Source organism: Phoxinus phoxinus (assembly GCF_949152265.1).
Source record: "Phoxinus phoxinus genome assembly, chromosome: 14".
Taxonomy (NCBI): Eukaryota; Metazoa; Chordata; class Actinopteri; order Cypriniformes; family Leuciscidae; genus Phoxinus; species Phoxinus phoxinus.
In genome coordinates, this window is record NC_136889.1 from 17471374 (window position 1) to 17489402 (window position 18029).

Below are 18029 nucleotides of genomic sequence, written 5' to 3' on the forward strand. Positions count from 1 at the left end.
TCATTATGCTTTAAACATGTTAGAATTTGTTAGAATTAAGAATGGAAGCTACATTTACAGACAGTTACAGGCTACCTGAACTCACAGTTTAGTTTTAGTAGGTGGTACGAGGTGCCCTCTCTATTATAATCCCATCATGTTTTGAAATAAAAAATTGTGACTTGTATTTCAATATTTGTACATGCATAATAAATAATAAAGAAAAAAAAGAAAAACAGCCCAAACCAGGAAGACCGAAATATCCATGTAAATGCATAATGGTCTTTACAGTATGTATATGTGACTGAGGAAGTAGGAGAGCCAAAAATAAAAAGCAGCAATTGAGTAAATACCTGTAAAAGATCCTGTTTGAGTCGGAGCTCACTCTCAGTGGAGGAGCAGATGGCTCCGATGGCGGTGCTCATGTATTCCTCTGGATTCACCTCCGAAAGCTGCTCCAGGATGCACAGAGCAGGACTGCGGAACGGCTCAACATCCAGAAAGATCTTCACATAGGGAATCATCCCCAAGTCCCTGATGAACACTATTAAAGCCAAGAGACTGATCAGACGCCATGACTTCAGATGTACTGTCCTTTGGATGCTCCTTACTTCGAATATTACTTGTGCTCAAATACAGAGATTGTTTCCTCCATAAAGGATCGTTATTTTTGTACATCTTAACAATATTTAATGTTTATTTTATTGCAATCATTTCATCATAAAGAAAATGACTTCAACCAACCAGTGTTCCTGACTGACTGCAAGGCCAGGGCTGCAACCACATTCAAAATATTCGCAGTCAACTTCCTCTCATAGTTGTCAGCCTTCTCTTCATCCTCACCTGCAGTCGATAAATAAAACCTCAGATCAGGATCAGAGCAAACCGTCTTGTTTTCAGAATTCATAGTATAGAGTAAACCCCGAAGGACTCACCAGCAACACCTGCCTTTCTGATTATCTTCGCCCTTCTTTTAAGCTCAAACAACAGTTGCTCCATCAGTCCTCCATCACTCAGGACTTCGGACAGCAATCCGCTGTGCATGATGAGTCTGTAGAAGCAGTCCAGAGCTGCGACGTTGAAGGCCTCCGAACATCCCTGCTTCAGCACAGCTTGGACCTTCTTGAGGGTCTCGTGTGGGATGTAGGAGAGCTGGAAGATGACCGTCTCAAACAGTTCGAAGAAAATGAGGTGAACAGTTGGAGATTTATGCCACACACACTCAGCCAGCTGAGCCAGAGTCTGAAGAGTCCACTCCAGCAGGAAGAAGTTAGCCTTTTCCCAGGACCAGATCATCTGGATGGTGCGCAGGATTTGGCTGCAGATCACTGTGTTGTCTGAGCGCAAGAAGGAGGACTGGATGATTTTGAAAGCTGTGAGGTTCTTTACTGAAGAACCTGAAAATATAAAGACAGTGAGGCGCTTAAAAAACGAGAAGGAAAAGGGTCGAGTGTTTGATAAAAAATTGACAGTCCATTTTTTGCCTAGAAAGTTTTTTGTTTTTATTCAAAAATGTTTTAAGAAAATAAGAAATAAGGGAGAAAAAAAAAATAAGTAGCCATAAAATACACAACTGATTTGAGATGCAATTACTTGACTGGACAAAAAGTACTTTGCATCATGTTTGAGAAGAACAACCTTGTATTAATTGACTTTATGTAGACTACACATTACATACACAATTTGTAACGCTATTCCTAAAAGGACATTGTGAGAGAGCAACATTATTGATGACATTATGAACAACTAAGAGCTCATGCAAATGAGAAACTGCATCAGTATTGAGTTATTCACACGTATGCTGGCTGAAACTGTGTTATATGGCACGCATTAAAGAGATTAAACCACATTTAGAACTATATCAACATTCAAATGCGTCAACATATGAGAAAAGACTGATTGGCTCTTTGGACAAAGGTGCACTGATGTATATGGCAAATAAATATAGCTGCAGAGGGTAATAAGATTGAGTTTCACCCATAATTAAAATCACATCAAAGCCAAATGAAATAAAGTTTAAAAAAGGTGCTGTTTTTCTCTCTCTCAGGAGTGAGGTGCTCTGGTGGTGATGAATGGGGAATTGCTGTATGGATGAAGAGAATGGATGCAGGGTGGCTTAACCAGGTTAGTGAGGAGAGCTACACTTCATCATCTTGGACATAATTGCCTTTTCTGTGGCGTTACTATGAGGTGGCGCAGCAGAGATGCAGAGTGGCACTCACTGTCTGTCATGGCGGCTTACCGTTAGTCAGGGTGGGGTCAAACCTGAAGCCTGGTGGTTGGGGGTTGTTCACACATATGGCCACCTTCAGCTCAGCCTTGCCAAAAAGCGTAAATGATGCGATGAGGCCTAGAAGGTCTTGAACGGCTAGAAGGTGCTCATCTGTTACTTCCTTCTCACAGCTGCAAAGGGTAAATATAAATCATTCTCTAGTTCAATATTTCATGTTTATACTTGTATGTACATGCTTGCAACAGCTCAAAGAAAAAATATTTAAATTCTATTAAAATACAGTATGAATGGTATTTTGTATTATTTTTTTCTTTACAACTCACTAAACTCACTTTGGTCAAAGGTACACTACAGGTGTGTGTCAGTATGATTTTTTTTGTAAGAAATTAATATTTTCATTCAGCAAAAAAGCATTATATTGATCAGAAATTACAGTAAAGACATTTATACAGCTACAACATTTTTTTTGGTAATCTTAAAGACCCCAACGGTAGTGTAAGTAATAGACAACTAGGTAACAGTGGTCTCATTTACTAAGCATGCTTACAGTATGGGCACAGAAAAGTAACACAAACATTTCTGTGGGGTTAAATGTAGATGTTCGCACACAGGTTTTACGTACAAATACGTGTGTAAGCATGTTTGGTGAATGAGACCTATTGTTCATTGAGGGCGGTCTTGTCCTGTAGTGACCCTTGCTGTGAGGAAGCGCAGACACACAGTGAGTTAGAGAGAGCTGGCATGTTCAGTAATATGATTGAGTTCAATTTACTGCTGATCTCATTACGAGCTCTTTAATTATTGAATTCTGCGGCATTCAAAAAGAAACTCGCAGGAGGAAGGAGCTGAGAATGAGAAAGAGAGCTACAGAAAGGAATGGAAAGTACCTAAGAATGTATCAAGCAAATGCATTTTCTCGAGGTGGTGTTCTACCTAATTTTTCAAAGCTTCAGAGACATTTAGTCTTCAGTTGTGCCTTTCATATGTGCACTATTTAGTGCCAATCTCCAATAATATTGATGATTTTTCCCAACAAAACTCAGTAATTTACCGTAACAAGATGGCCTGAAAGATGCCATAGCCGTCGTTGTTCTCAAACTCCTCAAAAAGAGCAGGGCTGACTGGATAACAGTCCTTCACAAAGCTGAAAACACTCACAGCCACCTCAGCTAGAACATGACCAGGGACGTCCTCGCTGATCTTATGCATGTTCTGGATGCAGATCTTCATGCAGTTACTAGCTAAAGGAAACAAAACACTATTAATAAGTGTAATCAAATTAAATAAGTACCTGAGGTATATACTAACAACCCAGGAACTAAGTTTCCCCAAGTCAGTCTGTAAATGCGTCCTTATTGTCACTGGCTCCAAGAAAGGAGATAAGATCTAACTTGGATTATGTTCAATATAATATCTTAGACCCAGGACCGCTAAAAAGGGGGTCAACTGGAAGCTTTGGTATAGTGCCCAAGATTTTCTAACTGCTACCTTCTGTACCGAAGATCTCCAGATAAACAACAAATGTTATGTAATCATAAGTCTGGGACAACTAAGTAATTCAATTTAGCATCATGTGACGGTAAATCAGTAAATCAATATCATAGTCATCTGATGCTGTGCTTATAGTCTATTTCCATATTTAGCCAACATACAATAGTTTTGTTGATAAACATAGATATTACCTAGATATTAAAGTAGAATATTACACCAATGCACTTGTTCAATAAACTAAATTTGAATATTTTTTTATGAAAAATACAATCTAATAAGATGCCTTCAGTTGGCCGAAGAATGGGCTGGGGCTCGTGTGTGTGGTTGTTGACCTTGCAGTGCAGGAACAGTGTTGCGAGCTTGTGCAGCAGACACTGCTCGGAGCACACGGGACGCCTGCTGTCTCCATGAGGGGCTGCACTGATCCCACAGCAGGGTGAGGGAGATCATCACACTAGAAAGCTCCTGGGTCTCCAGCAGAACCTCCACAAAACACACATGCCTGCAGAGCTGCAACATCACCTGAGCAGAGGTGAAGGTTTGAAGAGTTATATTTCTATTAGTTTGACACAAATGCATCAGATATGCATGAAAACTTTCTACATGGTCATTCACAGTAAGATGATCATCAAACAATAATAATACTAAACAAAGAAAGAGCTTTCTGAAACTGGATGTGCTAACGGAGAAACATAGTCCCATTTTGATACACAAAATGAGCATCTGTAGGGTAATTGCTTTAAAACATGAAATAAAGCATATCAAAATGTAAAAACCTGAATAAGAGTGTCCTGAAAAGAGCATTTGACTTCCACTTCGTCATTCTTCTGAGGGTTAAAGCTCTCTTTTCTGGGTGGCAAAGCTACAAACAGGTACAGACACTTGACTAATGCAGCAGGTAGACCTGTCTTGATCATAACACCAACCTCCTGTCAAAGAACACAACAGCTTCCTGTCAAAACGTGACTAGACAGGGTCGAGTCAAACAGAAGAACGCTTTCAATGACAGATCTAGGCATCTGAACACTGACTTAGGGGAAAAAAAGAAAAAGATGACATGCTGAATTGAACAAATCTTTGTCTCAGCAATCAAAACTCGTGATTTATATATTTTTTGATACCACTTTACAATAAGGTCTCATTTGTTAACAATACATGCGTTTATTAATCTTTGTTAATGTTAGTTGATAAAAATAGGCGTTTATTGTTTGTTCGTTAAATCACAGTGCATTAACTAATGTTAACAAATACAACTTTTGATTGTAATGACGTATTAGTAAATGCTGATATTACCAATAACTAATATGAATAAATACTCAAGAAGTATTGTTTATTCTCAGTTCATATTAACTAAAGTAGTTAAGTAATGAAACCTTATTGTAAAGTGTTACCTAAAATACATCAAATGCAGCAGAATTGCACTTTAACTATATCTTTAAAATGTGTAGCTAGGTATTGGTAAAACACTAGTAAAAATAATTTATGAAACTGATTGCATAAACAAATATATCCGTTTTCATAGTACAACTTACAGTGTCTCTGTTAGACAAAAGAGATATTGATTTGAGCAGAAGCCATCCGTGGTTGCTTTTGACCTCTGACCTCTGAAACAACTGCTCCAATTCATACCGGGCTTCCTCTATTTTAAACAAAGCCATAAAAGCAACAGAAAGCACAATTAAAGCCATTTGATCTTACTATATATTAGCATACAACAGATGAGTGAGGTTTTAGGTTCTTTACACACAGAAAAATAAATTTTGAATGAAGTCATTTAGTAATTTGAATGAAGTAACTAAATATAAGAAAGAAGAACCGAAAATAAATGCACACGAACAATAGCCAAAATGGTCAACATTCATTTTGTTGCATGTTTGTGAAATAAAGAAGTGGGCTACTTCCCATTAAACACAGACAGAATCTGTGTTTGCTTTGTATTTGCCCTTTAGTGACTTCACTAATGCCACTGTTGCCACTTAATTAACATACTGCGTTGAATTAAATGTTATTTTTAGGTACCTGCAGGCTTTTCTGCCACTCTCTGCTGTATATGACTGACAAGAGCTTCTCCAACCTGCAGCGCCAGGCCCTGGAGATCCAGATCATCAAGGACGCTGCCGCTCTCTGAGACCTTATGAAGAGATAGTGGAAAGATTGTTTATGCTAATATTTAAACACGAACACAATTATAAATAGGTTTGAGATGTTCATGACCAGTTTCTCACAAAGGTAATCATGTTAATAGTAAATCGATAGCATAATCAGCACTTATCAAGGCACAAACAAAAACATCTTCACATTTTCAGTTTCATTTCCCTAAGCTGAGTGAATATTTCACCTAACATTCCCAACTTCAATCCCTACTTCTGTGTGACTTTTCAACCGGATGTGGTGCTTTACTCCTTACTCTCTGGTTGGTTAAATCCCAGTAAGAATGCATGAGTGGTGAGTCACACGTGTGTAAACCTCCACACATGCACCACCACAGCCTGTGAGTGTGATTACATCTCAGTAGGTCATGAGTGTTTGTCAATGCCGCCACATAACAGATCAATTGTCTGCTAGTGCTAGTGACAGATCATTGATGGAATTTAAACGGGAAATGCAAAATGCATAAAACAAAGTGCTTCTGTCAAAGGTACGTGAATTTTTTCCATAATATTTAGGTTCTTATAAAATCTTTGGATTTAATATTTAGATGACCAATATACATTATCAGTCAAATGTTTCAACACACCACACTTGACTTGGATTGTTTTTATGATGAATTATATATATATGAAGTCATTTAGTAATGAAGTCATTTAGTAACTTTATACAGTATATATATATATATATATATATATATATATATATATATATATATTATTTATTATTATTATTATTAATAATATATATTCATACTTTTATTAACAATATATATTCATACTTTTATTAACCATGGGCGAAATAAAATTATCAAAAGTGTTTATAATATTAACACAGCAGCACAACTGTATATGCTTAATATTAAGCAGCACAACTGTTTTCGATAAGAATAAGCTGAAGCCATTCTAATAAGCATATTAGAAGAAGGCATATTCTATTATGCTTATTCAGCTAATTCTGAAGGATTATGCAACACTAAAGACTATGAATGAATGAATGAATGACTAGAGTAATGACTTTACCATCACAGGAATAGTACACGTCTCTCTGTGTCTCTCTCTCTCATACAACTATACATATTAAAGCCATTTCAATTATTTTTGTGAATAATTTTAATAGGCATGTCCCAAACTTTTGATTGCCAGTTTATAAAAATCAGTTTTCCTTCCTTCCTCTCACTGATGTTCTGTACCTGGATGAACGGAAGCAGTAGCCGGCTGAGCTCTTGGTCTGTTTGTTCTGGTGACTGTTGGCCCAACTGAGTTAGCTGATCTCTCAGAAACATCAGTAGATCCTCATCTGCTTTCAGGTCCCCATTTGTCTCACTGTTGATTTGGGTAGTTTTCAGTTCTGTGCTCTCTGAACTCTCCCCTGACGCACTAAGTTCCCCGTTCTCCTTACTGATTTTGTCCATTTCTCCACCCGGCTCCTATAAGAAAAAGAAAAAAGGTGATGAATGAAAGGTTACAATAAAACATTCACACACTGATACCAGATTTGCTATTCTCTTAAAACATTAACTGGATCTGCTTTCTCAATGAAATTACTAACAAGGAAGTTATTGCACAAATAACTGCTTATCTGATTTTTATCCATCACATTCTTTCAAATACAAATTATCTGATGTTGTTATTTTAATTTTACAGCTCTAGGGAGTTGTAGGTGAAACATCTGAGACTACATTATAAATCAAACATAAAAATGAATTTTATGTTTTTATTGATGCAATTATTGATGCCTAAAATATAAAAAGGAACTCAAGTCTCTAGAGTCATAAAAAAAAATCTAACAAGATTTCACTAAAAAAAACAGTACAGTATAAGCATTGAAGCTGAGGCATATGACAATATTAATTTAAAGGCAACTGCATTAAGTTGGAGGGCTTTCCTGCAACTTACAATCAGATGTTTGCACGTTAATGTGATCTTGTGATGTCAAGTCGAGAGCTTGTTTTGCTACAGGGAAGAAAATTCACATTCCAGGAGGAATGACATGTTTGCACTGCACATTCCCACCAGTTTATTCACTCTGTGGCTAAATACAGCACATAAAAAAAAAAGAATATGTATCTGTAGCCTAGCTTGCTTGTCTCTTGCTAAAATGTTTAAGCCTGATAAATACAATATATCTGATAAAATAAATTAGTTTGCGGACAAACAAATTAGGCTAAGAAGAAGTACTTAACCAAGTTTTGTTTAACTTTAACTTGCTATGTTCCAGCAATTTGAGCCGCCAAGCGAAGTTGTTTGAATATCAGTGAGACAACTACATAACAACCACAGCTGTCAACATAGTCTCTGTGAGATATGTGAATTAACCTCTCAAACTAATATGAACCCCAGGCGAAACTCCAGTTCAGTCAGACTGTAACCCGACACATACCTGTTGTTGTTTGGTAGGTGGCATCGCAAGTCTTTGAAAAGGCGAGTTGTTTCTACTTTGTACGTAGAGTTATGGCTGGACAGAAGGCTTTCCTCTGGGTTCCCATATCACAACACTCAGTGAGTGGCAAGCTGAAACATGCCTCTGTCTAATCCACGGACTTTGCACAATGTGAAACTCTGACATCAGCTGCGCCTGGTCATGTGCCTCACTTCCTAGTGAAAAAAGCAGAAGAAACACTCTCTTGCGCATCTGTGTTTTCAACATTTTATAAGTCTCAAAATAGGATCATTTGAAGGAGACTATTGTGAAGCAATCGGGCTGATTTTCCTTATTTTATTCCAAAAGGAAGATTTAAAATCGACCAATCAAAAGTGAATTTGAGGGCACGTAAATAGTATCTGCCCTCTGGTGTTCAAAGTTATTCCAATTTTGTATCACTACTAGCGCTTTAAGATGCGGTAGATGTTGAGCAATAGTGACATCGTGTGGTGATTAACAGTATAGCTCACAAATATTACACGGACTTGTCAACAATGGAACTTTCTTACATATTGTTCAAAAATAAAAAATATATATAGCCTATTTATAATATAAGAACAATTAAAATCGTACAGCTTTATCTGGTATATTTATCTCATGTTTAGACAACTGTAACATTTAACAAACTGATGGAGTGGGGAAGTCAAATAGCAAACGTGTGTTTTTTCTATTATTTTGAGCCGTCGAAACCATAAACTGTAAAAAGGTCGAAACACGCTACTGTTTCCAATGACCTGAGCAGATTTTAAACACCGACTGACTCTACGCGTTTGGGCATGATCAGTCCCAAGTATCAAATTACATTCATATTACAGGCCTTGTGTGTCCCAGGGCATTAGTCAAATAAATTCAGCACGTTAATCCTTATTTTATTTAAGTTTGAGTACTAGGTTGGTTTAGTTTTAGACACAAAACATAGTAAAAATCTAAACAACCGCGAGTGCCCACTAGAGGAAACGTTAGAAATGTTCTCCTTCACCTCCAGAGGGCGGGGTTTCCCTTAAATCAGTAGCACAGCATATTTGCATATTATCAGATTCGCTATTTTATCATATGAATTATAATCTAACGGGCGAATTTTGTGATGGACGTAGATATTTCCGCTGCAGCAAACTAACAGAACAATTAAAATATCCTTTTATAATGAGTTTCTCGCAGTTGGCCGATCATTTCTTCAGTCTACAGAGGGCGTAAATAAATGGTGGCAGAATGTTGCAGGCTTCTTCAGGAAGTTGTATATTTGAATCGACTCAACGGGGTGAGATCAATCGAGTTTCCCATTTATTACAGCAGGATCGGGGCGTCTTAAAACAAAAAGGTGAGTCTTTTGTTTTAAACGTGCTGAAATGGATCCACAGTGACAGATGATGGCAGAGATTGCACCGATCTACTGGTCAATAGAGCTTCATGTAACGTTAGGCGTTTTTTTCTCTCTGCCACCTATCATTCGGTTTATTATCTATTAATGGCCACTATTGATTGAAAATACCTAATCGTGCGATAACTTTCAATGCATTTGCCGTTTCAATAGCCAGCTTCTTACTGTTTCCGTCCGATACCTGTTAAGTTACTCTTTTGTAAGATGTAACGTTACCTTTTGTAGTTCTATGGTAATTCACATTTATTTGTAACGTTATAGCCATATCACAAAACAGCCATTGTTCAACATTTGAACAATATATATATATATTGATGGAATATGGAATATTGATGGATATATAAAGATGGAAATCATATTATTATATATATATATATATATATATATATATATATATATATATATATATATATATATATATATATATATATATATGTATAATAAATAAAATAATATGATTTCCATCTTTAAAAATTGTGAGTTTAGTACTACTGTATAGATACTATAAGTATAGCCTATAAGATATAAAGCTCTGGTCCATTAGGGCTAAATAATATTAACAGAACTTTGGTTTTAATATTGAATTAGTGAATGTTGAAATCAAGTATTTTTTGTTGTTAGTTCATGTTAACTAATGGAACCTTATTGTAAAGTGTTACCCTGCTAGGCATTAACATCATGAAACTTAGTAAAGCTGCTTTAAACAGTGTGTATTGTGAAAAGCACTATTCAAGTAAAATGACTTGACTCTAAACTTTTATAATTGATGAGCAATACAGATACATAGACATCCATGAGAGATTATTTTATGTACTGTATACACAACTTGTCCACTGCATGCTTATATTTTAATTGTCAACTCAATGGTTTGGGATAGTCACAAAAAAAATAAAGTTTTCTCATTTCCTCAGGCTGGGGAGGTTTCACAGCCCTCCACTTTGCTGCTCTCCATGGAAACCGGCCAGTGGCTGAGCTTCTGCTGAACAGTGGTGCTGATCCAAACATCTCTTGTGATGCAGGACAAACTCCTTTTCACTTCGCTTGCAGGTACGAGAGACCTCATCCATCTTGTGTTTGTGATTTTAATTAAATCATCCATCATAAACTCTGCTTCTCCTGAAAGATAATAAGGGCTTATTTTACTGTGTTATTCTAACAGAAATGGCAATATTTATATCATGCACAAAATGATGCAGCACGGTGCAGACTTGCAGATAGTAGATGAGCAGGGGAAATCGTCTCTTCATCATGCAGTCGGTGGTGGAAGCGTGTAAGTAACTGGGCCTGTTACATTCGTGGCAGACAAACGAACACAAAAACAATCAGGATTGTTAAAAAGAATTATAGTTTTGGTGTATGCCACATACTTCATTATATTGTTCCTCTATGTTTTTCTCAGTTTCTCTATCCTTTTCGTTCTCAGTATTGCCACGCAGTACCTGTGGGAGACTGGAATGTTCCGATTCTCGGATGCAGATAACTATCAGGTCACGCCGCTGCATTTGGCAGCTTCCACGGGCAATACTGATGTAGTCCGGTATCTCCTTAGAGCGAATGTAAGCACTTTTACTTTACAGCACTGCTTGTAGTTCTCTTATTGGGTGCAGCTAGGCGTAATGGCCAGCAAAATACTGATAGTCAAGAGCAGAATGGCTGAAAACTGATACAAATGGCTCCTATCACAATGGAACTTCATTGTATTAGAATTGTCTTTCTTTTTTTCAAGGTTACTTTGTTAGGGTTAGTTGGTCCAAAGGTTTAAATGTGCCTTAATTGTAAACTAGAACAGACTGATTAAAGAGACTTTCAATAATAGGCTTAGCTGCAGCACCATCTTAAACTTATATATGCTTTAAAGTCATCATGAAATGGACATTGCAATAGTCTTTTCTTCTCTATAGAGTGCAACAGTTTTTCGGAAGTAAAAACTCCATTCATTTTATTTATTCCATAAGGAAATTAATATTTACAACCGATAACTTATAAACATTTAAAGACAGACCTAATGTGAGCTTTGAACTTGTCAATCCAGCCATCAGCTTGCATTATTTCATTTTCTTTTTAAAATAATCTTGTTTAACAGCAGAATTCCTGGTGAAAACTATATTACCCATGATGCTGTACAGAAAATTGCACCAATCAGAGAGTCGAAAAAAGCAACATGCTCCCAAATAGCTCTTTAGCTCCACCCACAAGCTCTGCGAATGATGTAATTAAGCTCATCTCCTTACCCTACACTCTCAAAATACTGAAATGTTTGTATACATATATGCATATTTTTGCAAAAAACGTATATATTGTTTTTATACATATAAATAATAAACTTTTGTAAATGAGTAGTTTTATATTTCTCCATTGTTTTTAATTCGATTATGCTGTTCACAATGCTTCATGGGATTGTAGTTCTCTCCCTTACTAAAACCGTTAGGTACACAGTCTTGTACCTTTGTCAATTTAAAAAAAATTGTTTTGCTTCAAATCTAATTTTGTAGTGTTGTGATTCACCTCGTAACTGATTGGCTTTCTTAATGGCTTAACTCTTCTAACAACTATTTTAAAATCCTTATGGGAAAAATGAATGGAAAAAAAAATACTTCTGAAACCAGTGCCGCTGAAAAAGGGGACGGGCACTTCCGCACTATTGTGACGTATTTCTATTATCCAAGTGAAACGTACGGTGGCCCTGAAGTGCAAATGTAATTTAGAAAACATAATAGCAAATCATAAAACACAACAGCACAAAAGAAAACTACAGCAAATTATGAAATGGAAAGGGCGGTACTTATTGAAGATAAATGTTGATTGGATAGATACAGTGTTAACCTGTGGAAGTTTACTTTTTAGGAAATTCTTTTCAGTGTTCTTTGCTTCTTAAAAATGAGTGCACTTAATGGCTGCCATTGTCCTGTTTTCAGGACGCAGCCTCATGGGGACCACTGTTTTGGGCAATCAATGGGTTATTTGTAGGTCTACACACAAGCCTAAGAATTTGGAAAACGGTTTTCTTGTCATATGCTTAAACGTGCCAGATATAGTTTTAACCCATAGAGTAGTAGGTGCATCTCACAAACCTACGCTGTGTCCTCCGCTCAGTTCCTTGTGGGTTTAGCTCGCGTAACAAGTGCATCACAGTTAAATGTTTCACCTGCAATCTGTGCTTCTGCTTACCCGATTTTATTCCTTTGAGGTTTCGGGAATTGCTGTGATCTCGTGTGAATGACAGCTTACCCCGCCTTCGCGACAGTAAACACGTCCAAGTTAAAAGTTCTGAAATCAGTTTATTGTTTCATGTATGTATTTAATCAATGTATTGTTTATATAGTGCTTCAAGGTCTTTTCTTTTTGTGTCATCTGTTTATATCTTTAACCAGAGGTGCACGCCAGAGGCAGTTGACCACCAGGGGGCGTCAGCGCTTCACGTGGCTGCAGAGAAAGGCATGATTGAGGTGTGCTGGCTACTGTTGAAGAGTGCCGGACTCCACATTTTACACATGAAAAACCACACTGGCCTCACACCTCTAGACCTCTGTAATCAAGGGAATACTTTTAGGTCTGTTGAGAATTAATGAAAAATTTAAAGGCTCCAATTCAGATTATTTATTTATTTATTTATTTATTTATCTTTCCAAGCGTTGTAGAAACTAGAGGTCGACCGATAGTGGATTTTACCGATAACGATAGCTAGGTTGGGCCATACTTGCCGATAACCGATTAATGAACCGATAGTTTTTAAAATTGATACTGGATAAAAACAAACATAACACTCCAAGTAAAACAGTGCTGAACTTTATTATAAAAAAAAAAAAATGTATTGAACAATGAAAACATGCTAAATGAAATAAATATATAAATGTGAATAAATATTTAAGTCAATAAAAGACATTCATTCAAACTGAAACAAAAAGTAATACTCTAAATAACAAATAAAACCAGTTACATTCAAAATGTAACTATTCAACTGTTCTTTTCAAGCCAACTTAATTAATAAAAAAGTAACAAAATTTGTATTAAAGTGAAGATGAAAAAAAATTATAACCGAAATCGAATGCTTTTCTGATTCGTTTATGTTTCTGTCGGCTGTATGAACATATCAGTTTGCTTACGTCTCTAGCTTTAACTATGCAACTTCTCTGCATATTTAATGCATAAAAGTGACCAGCTGGATATGAACTAATGCAAATAGAGGTAACAATTGTGACATTCAACATTCGGGTCGGACTTACGTTTATGTTTGTCAGTGTTTTAACCGCTTGAGGTACTGTTAGCGTCCTCTCAGCCTCGAAGGCAAACAAACATAGCCTACTGTTGTGCTGTTCTTTCTCTACTAATGCAGAATTTAGTCAACAAATTAATCACTTTATAATGATATGACAAAATGTACTGTATACATACATTTGAGCTGTCGGTGCTTTAAACGCGCATCTGATGTCAGCGCTCTCCACGCAGCATGTGCTCTCAGTGCAGCACGCATAATCACGTGTCGAAATAAACAACACGAGGCTCCAGCGATAGTTTTTATTACACCTCTAGAGGCCGCTCTTGTACTGCATCATGCCAGCAGACCCTTCTCAGCTCTGTGTAATGAATGACAGCGTGCGCTTCTCAGCCGCTCCAGCAATGGACGCAATGAACCAGGAAAAACTATCGGTATATATTTTTGCCGATAACGATAGTTCCACCAGTCAACTATCGGTGCCGATTAATCGGCAAAACCGATGAATCGGTCGACCTCTAGTAGAAACAATTGTGGAAATTAATTTAATTAAAAAACAAATTGCATGGTCAAACCAGGAAAGCACATAGAATATTTCAATTGACCTTCATTGCAATTAACATATAGCTTCAAATGGGGAATATATATGCATATGCTGTATATTATTTTCGGTTTGTTGTGATCATTTGTATTTTACCAGTAATGAAAATTTATATTGTTAACAGAATGAGATATACTTTCATTTTTTTCTCCCTCATTTTTGTGTAGACATCAGCAGCTCTCCAGGATTTTGACACGTTTCAGTCAACGACCAAAAGATCTGATTCCTAAGGACTCATATGGTATCATTTTGTTTCCTGTGGGATTATTATATTGTAATGATATTCATTGGCTGTAATGTTTATTCATGAAATGATCTGTTCTCCAGTGATGTACTTCTGGGTGCTGTTGTTACCGTCTCTCAGCGGGGCGGCGGTTCTCATTATAGCTGCGGCTCTTGGTGAATATGGGGGTATAGTCTCTGCAGTGCTTTTCCCCTGTATGGCAAAAGTCATTCTTTCTCAGTATCACAGACTGAGCAGCTTTCAAAGGTTAGAGAGTTGTTATTGGAAATTGCTTCATCACTGATAATATAAGTGATGTTGATGGCATTATAATAACCTTTTTAATCTTTGATTTGGACTGTAGGTTACCAAACCCTGTTTACCTGGGAACACTGACTGCGGGCCTAATTCATTCCACAGCTTGTTTTCTCTATAAAATATTACCTAATATCCTTTGCCGATATAGCTTACGTCATCAACCACTTTTACAAGTTGAATCATTTAGAATGTTTTATGTAAATGTTTCCTTAACTGCTCACGTTTTTGGCCAGCTCATACCCTCTTACACATTTCACTTGTCCATTTTTGTGTGCTTGCTGGACTTTTTTGGAAAGTTTTAAATCAGAACCCAGGACAACTCAAAGAAGCTGACACTGATTCCCGGTTTTCCAGCATAGGAGACTTAATGGAAGCCAGCCAGAGCCCAGCCAGATTCTGTATTTACTGTGAGGTGAGCACTTCTTTAACCAGCACTGTTTGCTGACCAACATGCTTTGATGATTTATTTACTGCATTAAAATGGTTTTCTTTGGATGCTTGGATCACCAACCATTTTTGGATGGTTAAACAAATCCTTCAAGAACTATATATATATATATATACAATTTGACATGTTGTTGTTGTTATTATTATGAATCAAATTCTATTATTATTAATAATACTAACAATAATATTAATTATTATTTTCTGTGGAGGCTTGGATCATCAACCATTTTTGGTTGGTTAAACAAATCTTTTAAGTAAAAAAAAAAAAAATGTAATAAATAATAATAATACTTATTATTATTTAATTTGACTTATTCATAAGTTTAATATTAATACTTAACATTATCTTAAGTAGGGAGGGTTGGATCCTCAACCATGTTGGTTAAACAAATCCTTCAATTTAAATAAACTAATTATTATTACATTTTACTTTTTATTATCATTAATAATAATAATACAATTCAAATGAAATCTTTCAAATAATTATAATAATTAGCGCTGGATCCCAATCTGACTGCTGACTAACATATCAGAAAGTCAATTTATTTACTTTATAAGTACTAAATTTATATATATATATATATATATATATATATATATATATATATATATATATATATATAATGGTGTTAAATCATATGCTTGTTAATACTTAGAAAAAAATACAAATTTCAAAACTGCACAAGCTATTCTCTTTCAGGTAATTCAAGTGGACAATTGCAAACACTGCCGTTTGTGTGACGTGTGCATCCAAGACTACGACCACCACTGCCTCTTCCTCAATCAGTGTGTGGGACGGGACAACCACCGCATCTTCATCCTCTTCATCATGTCCATGGTAATGGCTCATCTCGTCTTCATTCTCAGTGCCGTTTACTACCTCTACCTGAAATTCGCAGGCTTGCATCTGTCTGACTGGGGCTCAGAGGTGGGAAAAGAGGCTTGGGTCGTCCTGCTGGCTCTGCTCAACATCCTCTCTCTGATCTGGGTGGGATGGTTGCTATTCGAGCAGCTTGATGCCGTTTCTATGGGAACCACCACCTACTTTAGGCGGAACGACCACAAGGGGCCTTCTAAAAGACAACGGTTGGCAACAGTCTTCTCTTTTCTGCTTGAAGGGAAAAGAAGACGGGAGCACAGTCAGTCTTTTAGCATATAGAGACTTTTTGAAATTGTAAAGCAACATCACAGTTTAGTCTGTAAGCTTGATTATATTATGGCGGAGTCAAAGCTCGTTGGCGAAAGTCAGAGCCAGTCTGCAGATTTTGTCCTGTCGCGTAGTGTATGATGGGAACCGATTCCGTTTAACAATATTGAACACAATTTAAAGGGGTGGTTGAATAGGATTTCACTTTTCTAACTTTCGTTGGTGTGTATTGTTGCTGTTTGAGCATTAACAACATCTGCAAAGTTACAACATTCAAAGCAAAGGAAGAAATTAGCTTTTAAAGAAATCTTTTTTTAAGGACTACAACAAACGGCTGGCAGCGAATACACATTCCTCTCAGGCTAGTGACATCACTAACCCTAAAATTTACATAAACCCCGCCCCCGGGAACACGATTTATACATTTTCTAGATAGAATATGCTAATCAATGACTAGAAGATAACTACACATAAGCAACATAAATTAACCAACTAACCATTCAGAAATGTTGTCACTTCTTCTTGAGTCTCTCCATCTTTCTGACTCTGGTTTGAACATAAAAGGCTTAAAGTTTTTTTAAAAATTTCCATTGCATGTCTGTGTGAGGTAAAAGGACACAAGCTCTTGAAGCTCTGCCCTCTGTGTCGGGAGCAGCAGCTCATTTGCATTTAAAGGAACAGACACAAAAATGGTGCGTTTTTGCTCCCCCTCAAAAAGTGAAAACTTTAACATGCTATATACAAATATCTGTGGGGTATTTTGAGCTAAAACTTTACAAACACACACTAGGGACATCAAAGACTTATTTTACATCCTGTGAAAAGGGCATTATACCACCCCTTTAAAACAAAAGAAAATTATTTCGATTCTCATAGTTTGTAAGAGAAAAAAAAGACATTATATTACATGGAGGTCACTGCTGGTTTTCCAATCCCATTATATTATCTGTACTGTGATCATTTTTATTTATTTGTAATATATGTGAAATATTTTAAATAAACATCTTTGTGTAAATGTATACATTTTAGTTTCTTATTTTTATCATTCATTTTTAAGTTAAACATAATAGATGAATGAGGCCAAATAAATGAGAAAACCAATCAAACAATACACTGAAAACAGATGGGCAGTTGTTTATTGGCATATTATATTCGTATAAAGTATTTGTTTTTACAAAAATGTTTTTTGAAACATCAATTTAATCTGGTTTAACACTAAATGTATCTATTGATTTGAAAGTAATTCTTGACCAGACTTCTATTCTGGCTGCTCTGACTTCATTAGGATTATGAAGCGTTCCCAGCTCTGCTTTTAAGACGGATGTCCATCATTAATCATCTGCGAGGCCTGTGTAGTCCGCTGCTAATTTTCCATTGATTTTGCTGCAGTAATACCGTTCAGTGGGGGAATCTGCAGACCTATATCA

General features: G+C 36.4%; 2 protein-coding genes across 2 annotated transcripts in view; one reads left to right on the forward strand and one right to left on the reverse strand.

Annotated features, from left to right (window-relative positions):
• The window catches only part of wdfy4 (WDFY family member 4), a 45695-nt gene extending 37265 nt beyond the window's left edge, over positions 1-8430 (reverse strand). Inside the window, exons 1-11 of the mRNA XM_079635892.1 lie at positions 8234-8430; positions 7044-7280; positions 5723-5834; positions 5236-5342; positions 4480-4632; positions 4036-4225; positions 3264-3453; positions 2222-2382; positions 915-1376; positions 724-822; positions 333-523 (exon numbers count right to left, since the gene is read on the reverse strand). Coding sequence (XP_079492018.1) covers positions 333-523; positions 724-822; positions 915-1376; positions 2222-2382; positions 3264-3453; positions 4036-4225; positions 4480-4632; positions 5236-5342; positions 5723-5834; positions 7044-7280; positions 8234-8257 — 1926 coding nt within the window. The 5' untranslated portion in view covers positions 8258-8430. The remainder of the gene's footprint in view (positions 1-332; positions 524-723; positions 823-914; positions 1377-2221; positions 2383-3263; positions 3454-4035; positions 4226-4479; positions 4633-5235; positions 5343-5722; positions 5835-7043; positions 7281-8233) is intronic.
• An 822-nt stretch (positions 8431-9252) lies between these two features.
• LOC307010938 (uncharacterized protein) lies at positions 9253-17621 on the forward strand. The gene is made up of 10 exons (XM_079636080.1): positions 9253-9593; positions 10565-10700; positions 10813-10923; positions 11077-11209; positions 13025-13203; positions 14635-14708; positions 14795-14957; positions 15055-15137; positions 15230-15420; positions 16156-17621. The coding sequence occupies exons 1-10, from the start codon at positions 9485-9487 to the stop codon at positions 16612-16614; spliced, it is 1638 nt and encodes a 545-aa protein (XP_079492206.1). The 5' UTR covers positions 9253-9484; the 3' UTR covers positions 16615-17621.
• Positions 17622-18029: the final 408 nt, after the last annotated feature.